The following is a 22514-nucleotide window of genomic DNA, read 5'->3' as shown; positions in this document are numbered from 1 at the left end:
AAAATAAATAAATTAAGTAAAAAAAAAATTACAAAACTAAAGGGTACTTATTCTACTTCTTTTTATTCCATTTTCTTGCTTTCTGTGGTAGACATTCATGTTTCTCTCCACCCTGCATTGATTTCCTCCTCCTCCTGGTTAGAGGGTTTCCTCCTGTGCCTGGAAGGATCACCTCTCTTCCAATATCAGTCCATGTGGAAGGTGAGCTGATTCCATTTCTGGCTCTGAGCCAAGTGTGTGACCCAGGCCTGGCCAATCAGGGCTGTGCATCCCCCTGACCACCATGATTGCTCCCAAGCAGCCAGGAAAGTTTTCCTTTCTTTTTCTCGAGAGCTGGAGCTTTGAGGTCATAAGCCTTGAGCTGCTGGGATAACAGCAGAACTGAGAGGCAGCCAGAGCCTGCTTTGAGAGGCATTGTTTGGGGCCTCTCTATATGGTCATGCCAACTCTGCCCCCTTAGTTACTAAGCCTTTTTAAAATTTTTGGTTTTTTTGCCTAAGCCAGTTTGAGTTAGGTTTCTAATACTTGCAAATGAAAGAGTCCTGACTTATATGTGTTCTTATATGGCATTGCCCCAACTATGCTCAGTACCCTGAAGTAGTCAGCTTTCTCTAGGTTTTGTTGCAGTAACAAACAGCCCTCAAATCTCAGTGCCTTACAATGGCAGACGTTTATTCTCCACCCTTTTTTATGTTATCGGCATGTCACTTTGACTCTTTTCATTCTGGGACCCAGGATGAAGGAACAGCTCCCTCCCTCACTCTCATGGCAGAGAGAGAAAAGCAGTGGCTGATCCATGCAGTGGCAAGCTTTACTTCTGCTCATATTTCATTGGGCAATACAAGTCCATAGCCAAGTCGAATAGCAGTGCTATGGGGAAGTTGACACCACTGCCAGGCAGAAACTGCAAGCCATATGGCAGAGTAGAGATACACAATTCTCTTCCAGGGACAAAAGTAATAACTGGCACCAATAACACAATCTACTACATGCTCTAATCAGAGCTCAATGAGGGGTTTTGTTCCCTACCTTTCAGCGGTGGTGAATGACATCACATCTCCTGATGGCTTTACTCCTATTTATGAATCTGGCATCATCCTCTTTCATGGTATAGAGTCCTGACTCAACCAGCCAATTGGAAACAACGAAACCTTTTGCTATGATAGAACAAGAAAAGTTTTACTTTTTATATTGATTGAAAAAGAATTGGTCAGATTCATTTGCAAAAATAAATCACTAAATAAGCACAGGAACAAAAGTGCCCTGCTGCCTATCTGGTCCCATGCCCCAGGGGAGAAGGCTCATGAAAGACATCATTAAACTGAGACCTTCAATGAGACAAAGATTGTGTTTTGGAAAAGAAAAGCTTGCTTTGGGTGAAATGTCTTTTCAGCTAAGTTCTACCCTTGGGAGAAAAAAAAAGAAAAGAAAAAAATCCACAATACTTTCATGTTGGTGAAAGGTATCTTATGACCAAAAGCTGAAGTGAAAACAAAAGTGTCACTGTGCCATTTGAGGACAAGCACTAGCCGTATGATGGTGTGTTTGTGTGAAAATTAATGGTGGGAAGGAAAACGCTTGTGCCTTCTAAATGGCACAGGAAATGGCATGCACTAAAGATGCACTAAAGATCATAATTAAATGGTGGCACAGCAGAAAATTTGCTGTCATGCCCTGTTGAAAGGAAAAGAATCTTTTTCCTTTTTTTTTTTTTTAAGAGAGAGTGCATGAGCTGAGGCAAAGGGAGAGAGGAATCTCAAGCAGGCTCCACACCCAGCACAGAGCCCAACATGGGGCTAGATCTCCAACCCTAAGATCATGACCTGAGCCGAAATCAAGAGTCAGAGACTTAACCTACTGAGCCACCCAGCACCCCAGGAAAAAAATCTTTTTATTTTGTCTTCTAGAAGAGTAACTTCAGACGCCAGGAGTCTCACGAGGATAATAAATCATCTTTGTTCTTTGTATTAGCATTTAGGAAGGAAGGAGAGGTGCTTCCTGAATTTAGGACATGCTGGGATGCATAAATCCTCTAAGCGTCTCTTTCTAGCTGGAGGTTGGCATGTGGGTGGCCCTTTCTCTGCAGCACACAGTCCCACTTCCTTTCTTTCTTCCTGTTGTTTCTAGGAGACCCTTTGGGAATGAACTCAGGGAGCCTTTGGGAAGCAGCATGGCAGACATAGCTGGATGCCAGTGTGAGCTTCACCATTTAGTTGGTGTATTAGTTTCCCAAAGCTCCTTAACAAATTACCACAAAACTGCTGGCATAACACAAGACAAATTTATTCTCTTATAGTTTCGGAGGCTAGAAGTCCAATACTAATTCATTCTGGAGCCTCTAGAGGAAAATTTGTTTTCTTGTCTTCTCTAATTTCTGGAGGCTGGAAGGCACATGACCCCTTCTTTGCATCTGTCTGACCTTTGGTGTCCATCATCACATCTACTGTAATGGCATCTCCCTCTGCGTCACTCTCACAAGGATACTTGTGACTACATCATTGGCCCACCTGGATAATCTACAATAATCTCAAAATTCTTAATCACTTCTACAAAGTGCTTTTTTTTTTTTGCCATTTAAGGGGACATATATATTCAAGAGTCTGGGGATTGGATAAGGACATCTTGGGGAACAATCGTGTAGCCTGCCACAGTCACGTAACCTGGAAATAATTCCTTCACAAGCCATGCTCCTCTCTTCTATTACTTGGACATGGCATTGCAGGGTTGCTGTGAGGTTTAAGATGGTATCAGAGTGCTTTGTCACAATCAACAGAAACTTAAAGGCTACTTAAGGAAAAGAGTATATACTGGAAGAAAAAAGATAACTCACAAACATGAAGGAAAAGTTAAGGACTTGGTCTTAGAAAGCAGGTATAGGGATCCAGGAAGCACAGACCCATATTTTCAAGACAACCCTTCCAGGAAGTATCCTCTACTCTCTGCCAGTCCACTCAAGATTCACATTCTAGGAAAAAAGCATGCGCTTGGCTAAGTGTGGGTGTCAGGTTGACTCCTTGGTCATGGGAAGGTAAGGTACTGTGACCCATATTCCCCTCAACACAGGGAGGTGGAACTATTGAAGCAAAATCTGAGGGCTGATATCCCAAGAAAGGGGAGGATATGACACGCAGATAAAAATTGAAGATATCCATTGCAGAGGACTCATAGTGGATGTAAAGAATGCTTGCTTTTATTTTATCCTTAATCTTAGGAGAATAGTAGTCACTGGTTTGTTTATTTATTTATTTATTTATTTATTTTTAAAGATTTTATTTATTTATTCATGAGAGACACACACAGAGAGAGAGAGAGAGAGGCTGAGACACAGGCAGAGAGAGAAGCAGGCTCCATGCAAGGAGCCTGATGTGGGACTTGATCCTGGTTCCCCAGGATCACACCCTGGACTACAGGCAGCATTAAACTGCTGCGCCACTGGGGCTGCTCAGTAGTCACTAGTTTAGCAAGATGAAATGTGGATAACAGAATAACTAAGCAAGAGAAAGACCAAATACCTACTCTGCCACTAATAAATCCTGACATTAAAGAAAGTTCTGTGGGGTTTTTTTTTTTTTTGAGATTTATTTATTTATTTATTTGTGAGAGAGAGAGCATGAGTAGGAGGGGCAGAGGCAGAGGGAGAGGGAGACAATCTTAAACAGACTCTGCACTGAATGTGGAGCCCAATGCAGGACTCAGTTTCCTGACCAGGAAGGAGATCATGACATGAGCCAAAACCAAGAGTGGGATGCTTGACTGAGCCATCCAGGCATCCCTGTTTTCTTTTCTTCTTTCTTTCTTTCTTTCTTTCTTTCTTTCTTTCTTTCTTTCTTTCTGTCTCTCTCTCTTTCTTCTTTCTTTCTTTCTTTCTTTCTTTCTTTCTTTCTTTCTTCCTTCCTTCCTTCCTTCCTTTCTTTCTTTCTTTCTTTCTTTCTGTCTCTCTCTCTTTCTTCTTTCTTTCTTTCTTTCTTTCTTTCTTCCTTCCTTCCTTTCTTTCTTTCTTTCTTTCTTTCTTTCTTTCTTTCTTTCTTTCTTCATTCATGATAGACACACACAGAGAGAGAGGCAGAGACACAGGAGGAGGGAGAAGCAGGCTCCATGCTGGGAGCCCGACGTGGGACTCGATCCTGGGACTCCAGGATCGCGCCCGGGCCAAAGCCAGGCGCCAAACCGCTGAGCCCCCCAGGGATTCCCCATCCCTGTTTTCTTATCTATAATAATATTAATTCTTGGGGAGCCCAGGTGGCTCAGTGGTTTAGTGCTGCTTTTGGCCCAGGGCATGATCCTGGAGACCTGGGATCAAGTCCCACATCGGGCTCCCTGCATGGAGCCTGCTTCTCCCTCTGCCTTTCTCTCTCTCTCTCTCTCTCTTTCTCTCTCTCTGTGTCTCTCATGAATAAATAAATAAAATCTTAAAAAAATAATATTCATTCTTTCAAAAATACTTATTGAATGCTCCCCCCCCCCCTGGCACTTTTCTAGGTACTATAGAGTGGAGAACAAGTGAGAGAAATTCCTGACCCCCATAGTGGGAAGACAATAATTAAGCTAACATGTAAACATATTATATAATGTATAGAAGACCCAGGAGCTCTGAAGAAAAATAAAGCAATGTAAGTGGATGGAGCATCCCAGGGCTGGGGTGAGAGCTGTACTCCCAGGTACACGTCTCTAAGGAGGTAACATTTGCACAGAGCCCTGTAAGCCAACCAGAAGGATCAGAAGGAAGGGTGTTCCAGAAGAAGAAAACAGCCACTCTGAAGGCCCTGTGATGGAAACAAACTTGGCTAGTGAGACAAGAGGAGGTGAGGGAGGCTGAAAGAGTGGTAGGAAATGAAGCCAGCTATGCAAAGCTAGGCTGTGTCCAGTTTGGGTGGGCCTTTGGTTGCCATGGTAAAGAGTAGATTTTTTACCTTTTTTCCTTTGAGCATGATAGAAAACTATTGGAGGGTTTCAAGCAGGAGATTGAAGTAATCCAATTTACTTCTCAAGATCACTCTGGGGGCACCTGGGTAGTTCTATTGGTTAAGCATCTAATTCCTGATTTCAGCTCAGGTCATGATCCTGGGATCAAGCCCCATGTCAGGCTCTGGTGCTCAGCAGGGAGCCTGCTTAAGATTCTCTCTTCCTCTGTCCCTCTCCTTACTTGCCGTCTCTCTCAAATAAATAAATAAATAAATAAATAAATAAATAAATATTTTTTAAAAAAAGATCACTCTGGCAGTTGGCAGTTGACTGAAGTCAACTCTAACAGTGCAAGTGGCCAGTGGGGAGCCTAGTGCAGGCAAACATAGATGATGGCAGCTGGGAGTGCTGGAGGCAAGAATTAGATTGGATTTGGGATATTCTGATGTTGAAGCCAAGAAGACTTGTTGATAGATTGAATGTGGGATGAGAGAGAAATCAAGCATGACTTGGAGATTCCAGGCCTGAGCAAATGGCTGAATGGGGAGCCAGTTACAGAAATGGAGTAGCAGGAATTAGAGTTCCATTTCAAATATTTAAGTACTTTACAGAAAAAATCACAACTTTGGGGGAATAGAAATATGGAGTTTTTGGGTCACCTTGGTAGCTCAGCCAATTAAACATCTGGCTCTTGGTTTCAGCTTAAGTAATGATCTTATAGGTCATGGGAGGGAACCCTGCATCAGGCTCTGTGCTCTGTGGGGAGTCTGCTTGAGATTCTCTCCCTACCACCCCTCTCCTCCCCATCCTCCCCACATGCACATACTTTCTCTCTCAAATAAACAAATCTTTTTAAAAAAATATGAAGTTTTCTTTTTATTTTTTTCCCTAGTAACTGCCCTACCATATCACAGTGGATCTCCCTTCCATCTGGGAGGCAGTCCTTTAAATAACTTTTTGGACAAATTCCATAACTTCCTGGTCACTCTGTTTTTAGATGGTCTCATTTCACTGTTTGGATTCATCCTGTTTAGTTTTAAATCTTTAGTCCTCAATCTCATCCTAAATGTAAACCTCATCACTGCCCCCCCCCCCACCTTCTCTAGCACCAGCCACAACTGTCGATGATTCAGGGGTCTCTGAACTTGGAAGGTAGACAAATTGCCTCTCTAGTCTCATTAACCTCTAACTGAGATTTAGCTTCACTTTTAATTATGAACGTGGACAACAAACCTTAGGGGTATCCACAGTACCTGTGTCTTCATCACTAATAGCAATCAGATTTTTTTCACATCCCAATCTAGTTGTTGCAATGATCCTGAAATACCATCTACTCTTGTCACTTCTTCCAAATTACAGTAGTCGATTGACCTGCCATTAGCTGTTCTTATTTCCTGCATACTCTAGGAGCACGTATATTATTATGTCACCAATTTTTAAAAAATATTTTGAAAAACTATTTTTTTAAAAGAATTTATTTATTTATTCATGAGAGACACAGAGAGAGAGGCAGAGACACAGGCAGAGGGAGAAGCAGGCTTCCAGCAATAAGCCCAATCTGGGACTCTATCCTGGGACTCTAGGATCATGCCCTGAGCCAAGGCAGACACTCAACCACTAAGCCACCCAGGCGTCCCTTGAAAAACTGTATTGCAATATAACTGGTTTGCTTTGAAATCTTATATATTTACTTTCATATTTTATAAAATATTATTTAGAGAAGAAATCCAAACAGCAAGTGTAAAAAGGGATCTATGACACAAAACAAGTTAAGATTTCCTGCAAGAGGTTTTGGAAGTGGTGAAGGGGGAGGTGGTTTGCTCTTCCCACATACCCACCCTTGCCTAGGCTCCCCTTCTGGAGTGGGAGGAGGAAGATTGGGAAGGAGGCAGGTCTCCCTCATGAAGGTTTTCCTTGAGTCACATTAGAAAGAACATGTAATCCATTACAAAGAGACTAAATAGTACAGTACCCTGGGTATGTTTATCAAAATGCATAAAGTATCATAATCCTGACTTTCAAGATGGTTATACCTGCATGGTGGGTACCTGGCCTTCTCACATGGTCAGGTGAGCTCTGTTGACTAGACCCATATGCCACTTTCGATGATGGGGCTGGTAAAATGGGAGTCCATTCTGTGTTTCACTTAGGAGAGTGATTCAGCTTGATGCTGGGGTAATAACTGAGTGTCTGTCCCCCAGGGTGGAGTTTAGTGAGGGAGTGAAAGCCATATCACATCCTAGTAGCCATGATTTCTAAACACACTTTAAGGCTGCTCGCGAGTAATGTAGCTGGCTCTCTACTGGTTTTCAGAGCTGTTCCTCACATCACAGAAAAGAATCCTGTGAGATTCTTTGGCCAGTCCTAATGGCTGGTCACCATATATCTGGATGCTCCATTCCAGATAACCTCTACAGTATTTCTTCCAAATATTTGAAGTTTATTACTCATGACTGATGCCTCTAACACAGAATGTTTGGGAAACCAGTTAAAGCTGAGGGCAGGGACTGGATAATCTCTTTTGCTGTATGCGAAGCGCAGATGTTATCAAATATTAGGCCCTTGAAAGGCTTTATAAATGATGGTTGATTTAGGGCCTGTGTCATTTTGTAAATGGCTTTGCATCAGGGTTGTGCTCTCATGTTCCAAGAAAACAACTTAATCTCTTACCTAATGAAAAGTGGATAGAATTTGGATTCCAAGATTCAATTTTTAATACAAAGCAAGCTTTTCTCCTTTCTACTTTATTCTGTTTAAATGCCACTTTGGGATGGTCCCTCTTGGTTTTGGAACTGGATGCAGATATTAAAAAGACTAACTTCTCAGATTCCCTTGTGTATTTTGAAAGCTTGCTGTATCTTCTTTAGGTCTTACAAATCTCTTACCTAGCACTCAATAAAGGGGAAACAATTGTGTGCATTTATGCATACACACAGAATCAGGAAAAGAAATTCTCAGAATTATAGCATTGATTCTTACAATTCAAATATATTTGATTTACATTTAAGAAAAAAAGGAAAAGGGGGGGCACCTGGGTGGTGCAGTCGGTTGAGGGTCGGACTCTTGACTTCTGCTCAGGTCACAATCTTAGGGTTGTGAAATCACGCCCCCCATTTGGGCTCTGTACTCAGTGAGGAGTCTGCTGGATATTCTCTCTCTCTCCCTCTGCCCCTCCTGCTCATGTTCTCTCTCTCTAAAAAATAAATAAGTCTTAAAAAGAAAAATGAAAAGGACATGACAAATGAGCATCACGTAAGACACGTCTTAGAAACATACTCAGCGGTACCGTTTTGCCCCTTGAAACACGCAAACCTGCCTGCTCTGAGGCTGTCTGATTTAAGCCCTTGACAAGGTTGCCTCTGCTGCCTTCTCCTGTGCTTGACATGGCACCTCATCCCCCTCCCTAGTTCCCCAATGATAAGTGGTTGCCTCTTCTCCATCTCTATTTTTATTTGACCTGAAGCTAGTTGCACTGATTCCAAAAGAAAGAAAAGGACCTGACATGGCTTCTGTCCCTTCAAGCTGACCTGTTGAAATGATTGATAATTCCCAGGGACTACTCTCAGAAGATTAAGTCTTTTTCATTTGGCCTGATTTACACTGGCTCTCTTATACTTATTCTTGGTTTGGGAACTAGACAGCACCCCATTATTTAGCCATGAAAGCAGGGATGTCACTAAAGGTGGCCTCATATTACTGCTTAAAGGCCTATTAGAAATCTCATTTTGCTTTTTGGAGATTCATTGTGATGCAAAGCGGTTCAGGGTTTCATTACTGGTGAAAGCCCTTTGTTGGGCTGGCCCAGCCAGTTGTCCCAAGATTTGCAGTTCTCCTTTCCTCCTGCTATTCCAAAACAGGAATACTGTTACTTTGAGGATTTCATGACATCCGTAGAAAAAATATATATACTTAAGGCAGGAAAATTGCAGCTGAACAGAAAGGCACCATCAAATCTTCCCTCAGATACAAGTGACAAACTCCACTTTGTTCTGCTGTCCTGACATCAGATTTCCCTGTGGAACGTCAGACAAATGAATACCTGCCACATTATTACTTACTGTAAGAATTAATGAAGAGGGCATTTTCTATGATTACGGCTCTCCCCCCACCCTTCTAGTTTTTTCTTGTAAGCAAATGACTGTGTTTTCTTCTATTAAACACGCACAGCTGCGAGACCGCGAATTCCACATCAGTGACCTTGCGAACTGCCTTGTCTTCTCCTTAGGCCACTCCCTGTGCTTCCTGGGCCAAAAGATTCTCAGCAGAATGTGGTCAGTGACCTTGAATGAGTCATTTCGTGGTGATAGAAACCGCCTCAGTTTCTTCATTCTAACAGAAGGATAACCAGAGCTCATTACTGATACTATGAGGATTTAATGAAATACTGTATGGAGGGCACCTGGGTGGCTCAGGGTTTGAGCGTCTGCCTTCAGCCCAGGTCGTGATTCTGGAGTCCTGGGATGGAGTCCCGCATCGGACTCCCTGCATGGAGCCAGCTTTTCCCTCTCCCTCTGCCTGTGTCTCTGCCTTTCTCTCTCTGTGTGTCTCTCATAAATAAATAAATCTTAAAAAAAAAAAAAAGTGCTTAGGAAGCTATGTCAGGCAGAGAGGCTCATTCTACAAACACCAAGTATCCACTAGAAATGGTGTCACTACCCCTAAGGTCCTCTCTGGCTTTGATTTCTTTGATTCTGGAATAATTCCTAAGTGTGGAGACTGGGATCCCTGGGTGGTTCAGCAGTTGAGTGTCTGCCTTTGGCCCAGGGCATGAGCCTGGAGTCCTGGGATCGAGTGCCATATTGGGCTCCCTACATGGAGCCTGCTTCTCCCTCTGCCTATGTCTCTGCCCCCCTCTATCTCTGTGTCTCTCATGAATAAATAAATAAAATCTTTTGGAAAAAAAAAAGTGTGGAGACTACCAAGAGGAGCAAACACAGGCCTGGTCTCTGCCCTCATTGAGGTTTCAGTCCAGTTGAGGATTGGGGCATTTGTTAGATAACCACACAGATTTATATCTCCAAATTGGGCCAAGGACTAGGAAGGAAACTTACACAGAGCTCCACTGGGTCCTAACTTAATCAAAGAACACCTTTCCATAATTGGAAGAAAGAGTAAGAGTGAGCCTGGAGGAAGAAGGGTCAGCTCCCTCCTCTAGAACCTTAAGGTTTGGAGTAAGTTAGGAAAAGGTGCCCCTACTGTGGGGCAGATGCGCCCCATACCCTGAGAGTGGCTTAGCGTTAAGAGCATGGACTGGGTTTCCTACTGGCCTACCTGGGGGTGTCTTTTAGCAGCAACCTGCACAGCTGTACACAGGACCCCCAGCTGGGGGGCTAAAGATATTGGAGGCAGAGGAAATCCCTTCTGCAAAGGCCCTGAGGTGGAAGGACACTTTTGAAGAGCTGGAAAGGGCCAGGATGACTGGAACACAAGGGGCAATGCTTACAGGAGGGGAGTCCAGTCCAGAAGGCTCTTAGTAAATATCAGCTAGCATTAATGCAGGATAATGTTAGTCTCACAAATCCATTGCCAGCACACCAAGATCTCTTTAGAAACACCAAGGTCTCTGTAGAAACCATTGATCTTTAACCAGTGAGGAAGAATTACTTCAGGGGTGTGATTCCTTGGTGTCACACAACTGAGATTCAAAGAATCAGGACAATGGATGAGTACAGGCATTTAATGTGGAAAGCAAGGAGCCGAAGTGCCTCCGGTGGCAGGCCTCCAGCAAAATATCAATGCTCCATTGCAGCTCAGAGACCCAGATATTAGGCAAGAAGAAGTGAAAACACAAAGAGAACCAAACAAAAATTTTAAAAGGCCCCCACATCATACAAATAAAAACCGAAGCAGAACATTAGTGAAAGATTTTGAACAATGCTGTCATTTTGAGGGTGTAAGTATCTCTCCAAAGAAGTAGAAGAATCTTCTTTACTTGGTCTCTTTGAAGGGACCTGCCCAGCCTGAGACCCAGAACCTGGCAACAACACCGCACTCCCTTGAAATGATCACAATAATACCAAGATTCTTCTGGGCTTCGATTTTTTGATTCTGGAGTAACTCACAAGCACATTCATTCATTCAAACAAAAATGCCGTGACAAAGATAAGTTGTTATTTTAAAAATCAGAATTTAGAGGGAAATAAAACCACACATCCTGGAGAATCATGTAATGTTGCCACTTAGCTTTGTAGTCTGAGCCAGGCTTGGAATCTGTGAGTGTTTAACCAGTGGAGGTCTGGTGTCAGCATAGCACTGAGATGGAAGCCTAGGCTTTGGGATCTGGTGGGTCTGGGCTCAGATCCCAGCTAGGGCACCTACAAGCTGTGTGATCTTGGGTAGGTTAGTCAACATCTCTGCACAATGGAAGTTACTATAAACTCAAATGATGGCTGTTGTTAGGGAGAACCTTGAGGCCAGGGCACTTAGGAACCCTTCATTTGCAAAGTCCTTCTGGGGACCTTCCCTCAGAGCAGTCTCCAAGTGACCCACATCCTTCCTGAGGTTTATTTCTTTGTACTATATCTAAAAAGGCTTAACTTGGCTTTTCAGAGGTAACTGTGCTTTAGAGGAACATAAGGAACCAGAATTAAGTCATACTTATAAGATCTTTTCAGGAGTTAGTATCTCTATGAAACTTTTAGAGGGATAAAAAGAGAAAAAGAAAAGAGCATTTATTTAGCCATGATTTTTAAATATGGTATCTATGATCAAACATCCCATCGCAATCTGAAAAATCCCATAAGAGCAAACAGTGTCAACTGACCTAGCACTTGAGATATTTTATTGCCTATTAAACTGTGGCAGCAGAATTTAACTTAAAAATATGCTTGAATTTAAGCCACATTAAATGGGAATGAGCACACAATTTATCAGAGATAAATTCCAATATTTTTGCCTGCGGGAAAGAGATGAACTACTTAATTTCCCTTCAGTAGAAAGGTGGAAGAAGATCCCTTTATTATGTCTCAGTCATAGTGCAGTATTTAAAAGTCATTCCTACTTTGTCTCTTGTTTTATGTCTACATAGCCTTATGGGTGCCTCATCTTTAGGACTGACATGCAGCTTTAGCAGCCTGAGCCTTTCAAAGTGGAGCAGGCTAACAGTGATTTAAGACTATGCTGGTTAAAAAACAAAACAAAATGAATCCATCTCCGATTTTAAAATAAAACATGCGAACTCAAGCCTAAACTTTTCTATCAAAAATGGCATTGTTGCTTTGTTGCTTTCTAAGAATGGAAATGGATGAGGCACTTAATCAGAGAGGCCATTATGTTGTCAAAGGGCTTTGCCGAGACTGAAGAATGGATTCTCATGGGCATATGACCATTTTATTGCTTTTCAGCCCACGGCCGCCGATCCCACTCTCCCTCCTGCTGACAGAAGAAGAGGCAGCGCTGAGCATTCAATCCTTCTGGAGAGCCTATCTGGTAAGAGTCATGTGCAATTATGGCATTTGGCCTGATGGGGAATTTTCATGATGTGGAGGGCCCATGGGAAAACTATTAGATGAATTTGAAACAGAGGGTATTATAGCTAACGTCCAAACCTCAGAAATAGGATCGATATAAAATACATCTCAAAAAGTGATTCAAAATTTTTACCAAAACTTATTTTCCAATTATCATTAAAAGTACCCTCCAGCCTTATAATGTTGGGTTGACTGGCCTTTCTTACCTAAAAAATAATATTATATACATACAGAGAGCAATAGCTGTGTTTATTTTAGAAAAAAATAGAAAATTCAGATAACTCAGATGGAGCAAATAAAATTTTTTGAGTCACTGTTACCCCAAAATAATCATTGTTGGCATTTTGGTGGAAATTTTTCCAAACCTTAAAAATGTTAATGGATAGAGTGGGGGACTGGGTGAAACAGGTGAAGAGGAGTAAGAGTACATTTATCTTGATGAGCCCCAAGTCATGTATGGAACTGTGGAATGGCTATATTGGATACCTAAAACTTATATTAACACTTTATGTTAACTACACTGAAATTTAAATGAAAAAAGTAAATAAAAAATAAAGTTTAAAAAATTTAAAAGAGGGATCCCTGGGTGGCGCAGTGGTTTGGCGCCTGCCTTTGGCCCGGGGCACGATCCTGGAGACCCGGGATCGAGTCCCATGTCGGGCTCCCTGCATGGAGCCTGCTTCTCCCTCTGCCTGTGTCTCTGCCTCTCTCTCTCTCTGTGTGTGTGACTATCATGAATAAATAAATAAAATCTTTAAAAAAAATTTAAAAGATGGAATAACATATAAACATATATCATATGCTAGAAGTAATCTTTTCTTTTGAAACCTGTCTTTTTTAGCCATTGGTTATTTCCAGTTTATCATTATTATAAAAAATGCCATAATAGATATCTCTGTGCAGCCATCTCTGCACATTTGTCTGGTTGATTATGTAGGATGAATTCTAGAAATGGAATTTCTAGGTCAAAATATGAGTTCATTTCTAAAGTTCCTGATCCATATTGTCATGTGGCCCTTCAGAAGGATGTACTTTGAAAAATTCTTTTCCCCCGTCCCTCTCCCTCTGCCACCCACTCGTGCCTGTGCTCTTGCTCACTCTATCTCAAAAAAAAGTCTTTAAAAAAAAGGGGTGCCTGGGTGACTCAGTTGGTTAAGCGTCTGCCTTCCTTTCAGGTCATGATCCTGGGGTTTTGGAACCAAGTCCTGCATTGGGCTCCCTTCTTAGTGGGGAACCTGCTTCTCCTTCTCCCTCTGCTGCTTCCCCCTGCTTGTGCTCAAATAAATAAAAAAAAATTAAAAAATTCTTACCAAATACATATGAGAGTGGCATATGTATCTTGTGCTAAAAAGTATACATCCTCTTCAATTTTTTGGCAGAGTATGAAGCTCCTATTCTGGGTAGAAGCACATCTCCACCCAAGTCTGGGTGTTAAACATCAGTGGAATGAGTTCAGATTTGATTTCAGGGGTGGTAAATATCACCACAGGGAAAAGTCTCAGTGGATTTACATGGAGGCCAAAGATGCATGTTGATGCACTTGTCAGAGTTACTACAAGAGAAGTAGGCTGAGGTGAACACACCAGCAAATGGTTCTCCATGAAGAAGTTAGATTTATTCTAATAAAATATCATTAATAAATCAACAATCAAAATATTTGTTAAATGACCTAATGGTCATTTAATAATGGGACTGTCCTCTATTATAAGGAGCTTACTACTGTCTCAGGCAATATCATTCAGTCATTCTACTCCTTTTGGACATGGCACATTCCTGAACACGTGGGCTGAAGTCAGGTGTGGAGGTTACATAATAAATAGACTTGTACATTATAAGGAACAGTTTACTCCCAAAGAGTTAAAAACCAGTTATAAAACCCTCTATTATACCCCACAATTAGATATGATTTTTGATGACCTAGGTTTTCAGCATTTCATACATATTTTATATATGTGGTCTTTTCCCTTCATAATTGAACATCAGCAGGTTAGCTTAAGTTCAGTGATGCCCAACTGAGGTGAAAGAATCTTGGTTTCCACATGCTTTCTGAGTTCCACCTTTGTTGTCAGTATATTTCATTTGTAAGACTTATACTTTGTGTCACTGGAATTAGCTGTTTTACTTCCCATTTTCTGATCCTTTTAATGAAACAGTAAGAGCAAAATGCAATAAAATAGGATTTTAAGATTTCTTTAAAACAGCAAAGCCCTTTCTTCAAACCAAATCATACTCAGAAGCCTGGAATATAACCAGTATCTTAACAGTAAAAGGGGGTCTTCTGTCCCTGATTCTCCCATGCAGTAAGACTTTCATACACAGGGGGCCTGTGTTACTGGCACAGCATGAAAAACATAGAGCTCTTTCTCTACTTTTCATGAGGTTACAACCTTGATAACTCCATTGTAAGTTAAAATATTGTCAGTAAATATTGCATTTACTACACCTAACCCACTGGACATCATAGCTTAGCTTACCCTCTAAATGTGCTCAAAACATTTACATTAGTTGACAGGCAAAATCATCCCCTATAAAGGCTACTTTATAATAAAGTGTTGAATAGGTCATGTAACTTAATGAATACTGTATTGAAAGTGAAAAATGGAATAGTTGTATGGATACAGAATGGTCATCAGTGTATTGGTTATTGATCCTAGTGATCAGATGGCTAACTGGAGCTGCGGCTTGCTGCCACTACCTAGGATCATGAAAGTATTGAACAGCATTTTTCTCACCCAGGAAATGATCAAAATTCAAAATTTGAAGTACAGTTTCTACTTAGGGCATATAGGTTTCAAACCTTCATATAAAGTATAATCATTGTAAGTTGGGGACTGTCTGTAGTTTGAAAGACAGCTGGATTCAGCTCTCATCACATCAACAAACACTGCCATAGGAAAAAATGTCAGAGTGGCTCAAAATTTAACTTGTTATAATACCGTCATAACACAATAGCTAGAAATGTTCCTTATGGTACAAAAGATGTGTAGGGATAAATGTATTCTGTGTGAGAGTTCAGGTTGTTCAAATCCAAAATCTCCTGGATTGTATACATATATAACCAAAGGGTACCAAGTGGGGTGGGGGGGAACATCCTAAGTTGTTGCCAGGAGGAAAGATGTCTGATATGTAGGATGCCTCAGAAGCTTCCACAAAAAAGGAGGGACTTAATCTCAGCCTCAGAATAAGAAAGATGGGACACTGGAATATCACCTGGGAACAAGATGTTATCTCAAGGAGAGGAAATAGCATTTAATAAACAATGGTATATAAAATACCATTGTACTGTGCATATAAAATATGTACTGTATAGGGCCACCTGGGTGGCTCAATCAATTAAGCAGCCAACTCTTGATTTCAGCTCAGGTCAATCTCAGGGTCCTGGGATTGAGCCCCAAGTCGGGCTCTGCGCTCAGCAGGGATTTTACTTCAGGATTCTCTCTCTCCCCAGAAAAATAAAAGGATTCTCTCTCCCTCTGCCCCTCCCCTAACTTGCTTGCTTAAGTGTTCTCTTTCTCAAATAAATAAATAAAGCTTAAAAAAAATACCGTATATTTTCAACAGGTACACACACACATACACACAGGGCAGGAAAATACATGAAAGGAAACAGAACAATGTGACAATAGTGGGTAACTCAGGGTAGCTGAGAAAGACTTAGGGAGACTGTTAGCCTTTTATACACCAAACAAAGTTGTACAAAGAGACTATAGTATGATTTTCATTAATTTCAAATTAATTTAAACCATGTTATGGATGCAAAAGGAATATTTGACAAAACCCAACAGGCTTTTATGATAAAAAAAAAACACTCAACAAACTATGGCTAGAAAAGAACTTCTTCAACCTGGTAAAGAGTGGTTATAAAATCCCACTACTAACATCATATTTAGAGTGAAAGACTGGATGATTTCCCCCTAAGATTGGGAACAAAATGAAGATAGTTTCTTTACTTCAGTTCAACATAGCACTGGTGGTTTTAGCCAAGAAAGTTAGGCAAGAGAAGGAATAAAAGGCGTTCCAATCATAAAAGAGGAAGTAAAATTATCTCTATTTTCTATATAGATGTGATCTTCTATACAGAAATTTCTAGGTAATTCACTAAAAAAATAAAAAATTAGAACTAATAAACAAGTCCAGCAAGGTTTCAGGATACCAAATTAATATACAAAAAAATTAATCATGTTTATATGTACTTAGCAATGAACAATCTGAAAACGAAATTAGTAAAATAATCCCATTTGTAATAGTATCAAAAATAATAAAATACTTAGGAACAAACTTCACAAAAGCAGTACAAGATTTGTATGCTGAAAACTACAAAACATCACTGAAAGAAATTTAAAAAGACCCAAACAAATAGATGGACAGCCTGTGTCCATTGATTGGAAGACTCAGTGTTGTAAAGATGACAGTACAAATTGATCTGCAGATTCAATGCAATCTCTACCAAAATCCCAACTGACTTTTTTTAAAAAGAAATTGACAAAGCAGATCCTAAAATCCATATGAAAATGTAAGAGACCCTAAATAGGCTTGAAAAAGAACAAAATTGGAGGACTCACACTTCTCTATTGCAAAAACTTACTATGAAGCTATAGTAATCAAGCACTAGTGGCATAAGGGCAGGCATAGATCAATGGAATAGAATTGAGAGTCCAGAAATAAACCCTTACATTTATGGTCGATTGATTTTTAACAAGAGTGCCAAGACCATTTGATGGAGAAAGAATAGTCTTTTCGACATATAGTGGCTAGAACACCTGAATATCCACATGCAAAAGAATAAAGGTAGACCCCCTACCTCATACAATATACAAAAATTAATCTGAAATTCATTAAAACCTAAATGAAAATGCTAAAACTATAAAAGTCTGAAAAGAAGACATAGGTATAAATCTTCATGACTGTATTAACAGTTTACATAACAAAAAGCACAAGCAACAAGAGAAGAAAAATACATTGGACTTCATAAAAATAAAAAACTTTTGGCTCTTCGGGTGCCTAGGTGGCTTAGTCAGTTAAGTGTCTGACTCTTGATTTTGGCTCAGGCCATGATCTCAGGGCCGTCAGATCAAGGCCCACATTGGGCTCAGCAAGGAGTCTGCTTGAGATTCTCTCCTTCTCCCTTTGCCCCTCCCCCCTCTCTAAAATAAAAACAAATACATCTTTAAAAAAGCTTTTGGGGCTCCTGGATGGCTCAAGTTAAGAGTCTACCTTCAGCTCTGGATCCTGAGATCAAACCCCAGGTCTGGCTCCCTGCTCAGCAGAGAGTCTGCTTCTCCCTCTCCCTCTGCTCCCCCTACCCCATTTGTGCTCATGTGCACTCTCTTTCTCAAATACATAAATACACTCTTAAACAAAAACAAACAAAACCCCACAAACTTTTGGCTCTTAAGAATACCATCAAGTAAACAAAAAGTCCACAGAGTGGAAGAAAATATTTGCAAATCATGTATCAGATGAGGGTCTAATATCCCGAATATATAAAGAATCCTCACAGCCCGACAAATAACCCAATTACAAAATTGGCAAAGGATTCAAATAGACACTTCTTCAAAGAATATATGCAAATGGCCAATAAGCACATGAAAAGATGGAGGAACTGCCAAGCAAAACCACAGTGAGATCCCACTTCACACCTACCAGCATAGCTAGGATCCAAGAGGCAATAATAATTTTGGTGAGACTATAGAGATCTTGGAAAGGCTCACACACTGCTGGTGAGAACGGAAAATGATGCGGTCACTTTGGAAATCAGTTTGGAAGTTCCTCCAAAATCTAAACATTGAGTCACCGCTCCATGACTCAGTAATCTTACTCCTAGGTATATATTTCAGATAATTGAAAGCATGTGTCCATGCAAACACTTGTACATGAATGTTCATAGAAGCATTATTCACAATATCCAAAATGTGGGAAACAATTGAAATGTCCACCAAACAGTGAATGGGTACATAAAATGTGGTACGTCCATGTGATGGAATGTTATTCAGCCATAAACAGGACTGAAGTAGTGATACACACTATAAAGTGGACGAATCTTGAAAACATTATGCTAAGTAAAAGGAGCAAGACATAAAAAGGCCATTTGATCCATTTAAATAAAATGTCCAGAATAGGTGAATCCCAGGGATGCCTGGGTGGCTCAGTGGTTGAGCGTCTGCCTTTGACTCAAGTCGTGATCCCGGGGTCCTTGGGATCAGGTCCTGCAGGGAGCCTGCTTCTCTCTGACTGTCTCTGCCTCTCTCTGTGTGTCTCTCAGGAATAAATAAATAAAATCCTTAAAAAATAAAAAAAAGGGTAAATTTTATGAATGAATAATTATGGGAAAAAATATAAAACAAGCCATTTTATACCTTTTAACCATGTGTTCTTCTGACACTTGTTCTTGATTTCTGGCCTGAGTTTGTGAGTAACAACAAAAATGCCCTAAGACCAGAAAAAGGGATTTTCAAGAGTTTGAGAAGTGGTCTGTCACAGCCAGCACTCACACAAACTCTCTCTCCTTACACACTCCTACATAGTTTAATTACACTTACCATGAAGGTTTTGCGATTAATGAAAACCTTTACTTATACTTTCTTAAACACCATTGAAGGAAAAATATAGTCCCCACACAATTGTTTTGTGTGGTAAAATATACATACCATAAAGTTTACCATTTTAACCATGTTTTAGTTGTATTGTTCAGTGACATTAAGCACATTCACTTTGTCGTGCAGCCATCACCCTCATCCATTTCTAGAACTTTCTTTCATCTTTCTAAACTGAAACTCTACCCTAAACAATAACTCCTTCCTATGTCATCCTTCCCCCAGCCCTGTCTTTATGGTTTGACTACCTAGATACCTCCTATAAGTGGAACCGAACAGTATATGTCCTTTCGTGACTGGCTATCATCTACATTGTAACATGTGTCAGAACTTCCTTCCTCTTTAAAACTGAGTAATATTCTTGATGGGAACTTTTAAAATCCAGAAATCAGACATCCTCACTTGTTGTCATAAAGCTAGCTGGACATTTCATAAAAATATATTTTAACCGACCACATTAAAAGAAATGTCACGTGGTGCGAAGAGCTACATGTAGTGAACCATTCTTGATAGTTGTGACTTTATAATTAACCTTATAAATAGGTTCCTGGTAGTTATTACCAGATATTAAACAGATCTGTAAGAGTAGACATGCTCTTGTTCCTTCTTCCAAAATAACTAGATTAATGATTAGAAAAGCCAGATTGTTTCAACATGCAAAGCTGAATGTTTGGTTTTTTTTGTTTTTTTTTTAAAAAAAGCTGCTTGGATACTGTGAAGGACCTGGTTCTCTGAACACTCTCCTTAAGTGTGATTGGTGATAAGCTGCATTACCACATCAATAGTGCTCTTCTTCTGAAATACTGGGTGTTGTAGGTAACAGCAAATAGAGAAAACTCTGCTCTCCTGTGAAGTTCAAATGAGGTTCTCATGGGGCATACGGATTGAAATTTCTTTAATGATTTAGGAGGCACAGACCAGATAAATCCACAGAATATTGATTCTGTCTAAATAATCTTCGGGTGTTTTATACCTTCTGCCCATTTGTTTTATTTTATTCTAACTCAGCCTAGACTCCAGCGTGGCACACAATCATCCCTCCTGGCAGGATCAACACCCCCCTAGGCACTGTGACAACTGACAATCACAAAGGCCATCAATCATTACTGTTTTTGTTCATTTTGTTCATTTGATGAACAATACAGTGCAAGTTTGCTCCAGCAGCCTCTTTGTGGCTTAGCAAAAAAAAAGAAAAAAAAAAAGATTGGAGATCTCAATTTCCACCTGCAGAGAACAATAAGAATCTGTGCATTTATACCTTTTGTCTATTGTGCAATGAGCTGGGGTGGATGAGGCGCCCTAGAGGGGAAACAACAAACAACAAAGAGTACAGGTTTAGAGTTGGACAGTCCCCCTCCCCCTGGCTGTAGAGGTGGGTATGTGCCAACTTGGACACTAGAATATTGCATCCCTCTGGCTTTAGCGTTTAGTTCATGATGGGCAAGGCCAGTCACACCTAGTAAAACCATTCTGGGAGTCTCATGGGAGTTGTTGAGACAGAGCAGCTTCGGGGTGGCTGGGAGGCTAGGCTGTTTGCAAACATCTTTTCACTGGGTGAAGAACCTGATGGAAAAGTGACTGCAGAGGTGAGAGAGCTGGGAAGCTCAGATGGGGGCTGAGCCTTGAAAGGCCTGGAGCACCTGGATTCAGCTTTGCCAGTGAGTCTTTTCCAGATGGGTTTCTATCACAATCTAGAGTCCTGACGATGATAATTTTCAAGACAAAAAGTTCTAGACTCTTGATTACTTGCACATGAAGGAGGATATTGGCACAAAATAAAAATCTAGATCCACTTGTGCAGAGAAACCATTCCACTTTGTCCTATTCGGGCTTGCCCATAGCTCGAGAGGGAAAGCCTACCCCAAGGAGCAAATTTTTCTAAAACGTGTCTATTGTTTTTATTGTTCAAGTAATACATTTCCATTGCGGGGAGAGGGGAGGATAATACATATAAGTTTTTAAAATTTTTAAAATGTATTCATCCTTTAAAAATTTTTCCTATTCAGATAGGAATTTTTAAAACAAAATTGTGATGATAAACACTGTTTTGTGCCATCTTTTTCGCCTTGGTGATATATTAGGTATCTCCTTCTTTGTCAGTACCCAAAGATCTGTCTCACAAATTGTAATGGCTCTATGATATGTAATTTATTTAACCATAGTTGGACATTCTAGTTTTCTCTCTATATGAAACATATCATGAAAAACATCCTTGTTCATATATCTTTGCACACTTATCTGATTTTCTTAATAAGGTTAATTGCTAGAAGTGAAATTGATGGCTTAAAAAGTAAGCACCTTTTTTCAGAGTTTTGTCAATTATTGCTATATTACCCTCTAGACAGGCTGGAGACTAACCTCTAGACCTATTTACATGCATCAGCAATACATACAAGTGTGCTCTGGTATAGGTGTTGATGGAAGAGTGAAAAGAGAAAGAAGTAAGAGATTGGGACCATGAAGTATGTCTAAGGAAGTTGGAGTTGCATGAACACTGTGTAGGAGGGTATGAATAGGTAAAACCATGTGTCCAGTTGTGTGGGTTGTCGACTGCACAACTCTGTCTGGGGAGTACCATTTGCTGCCAATACAGCAGACCTCTGCGGCTTCAAGAAGTCTGGGAAGTGGTGACTGAGTGGCGATTTGTTTCATCTTTCTTTTAATCCCACTGGCCTAGGTATCTCCTGGCCTATTATGATAGCTAGAGTATGGATAAGTAGAGCTTTACCAGAATCAGAGTTATGATCCAGAATCAGAGTTTCTTTCCTGAAAGCACACAGCAACTTTTAGGTTAAGTAAAATGTAAAACAATTAATATTCAATAATGTAGTAATTATTTAAAAAATACTGGGCATTTACTCAATGGAATATTGTCAACACTAAAAATAATAAGTAGAGCATAGTAACAAAATGGAGATTGCCATTGTATATTAAGTGAAGAAAGAATAAAATGTCTTGTATGTAAATTATTTATAATTATGTTAAAATATGGGTATGTAGATAATGCACTAGAAACAAATGTATAAAATAATAATATAGCTGTTCAGAGGTAAGATAAGGGATGATGTTTTTGCCCTCTACTTTTTTCTATTTTTCAAATTATCTACAAAGAATATATCATTTTTATAGAGGAATAAAAACTTTCTTTCTTTCTTTTTAAAGTTTTAATTTATTTATTCCTGAGAGACACAGAGAGAGAGAGAGAGAGAGAGGCAGAGACATAAGCAGAGGGAGAAGCAGGCTCCCTGTAGGGAGTGATGTGAGACTCGATCCTGGGACTCCAGGATCACGCCCTAGGCTGAAGGTAGACACTCAACCACTGAGTCACTCAGATGCCCCTAAAAACATTATTTAAATAAAGACTTAGAAGCCTACATTCAACCATGATACTTTTTGTTTTTGTTTTTGTTTTTAATTTCAGCCTTTTTTTCAATTATTGGAGTTCAATTTGCCAACATATAGCATAACACCCAGTGCTCATCTCCCAAGTACCCCCCTCATTGCCCATCACCCAGTCACCCCAACCGCCTACCCACTTCCCCTTCCACTA

At 40.3% G+C, this 22514-nt stretch overlaps 1 protein-coding gene across 3 annotated transcripts in view; it reads left to right on the top strand.

The window, feature by feature from the left end:
- The window catches only part of IQCK (IQ motif containing K), a 129882-nt gene that overhangs the window by 47317 nt on the left and 60051 nt on the right, over nucleotides 1-22514 (top strand). For all 3 annotated transcript variants that reach the window (XM_026003208.2, XM_026003207.2, XM_026003209.2), the window contains one exon: nucleotides 12246-12330. In XM_026003208.2, coding sequence (XP_025858993.1) covers nucleotides 12246-12330 — 85 coding nt within the window. The remainder of the gene's footprint in view (nucleotides 1-12245; nucleotides 12331-22514) is intronic.

This window comes from Vulpes vulpes, chromosome 3 (assembly GCF_048418805.1).
Source record: "Vulpes vulpes isolate BD-2025 chromosome 3, VulVul3, whole genome shotgun sequence".
Classification (NCBI taxonomy): domain Eukaryota; kingdom Metazoa; phylum Chordata; class Mammalia; order Carnivora; family Canidae; genus Vulpes; species Vulpes vulpes.
This window is presented reverse-complemented; position numbering and strand designations above follow the sequence as displayed.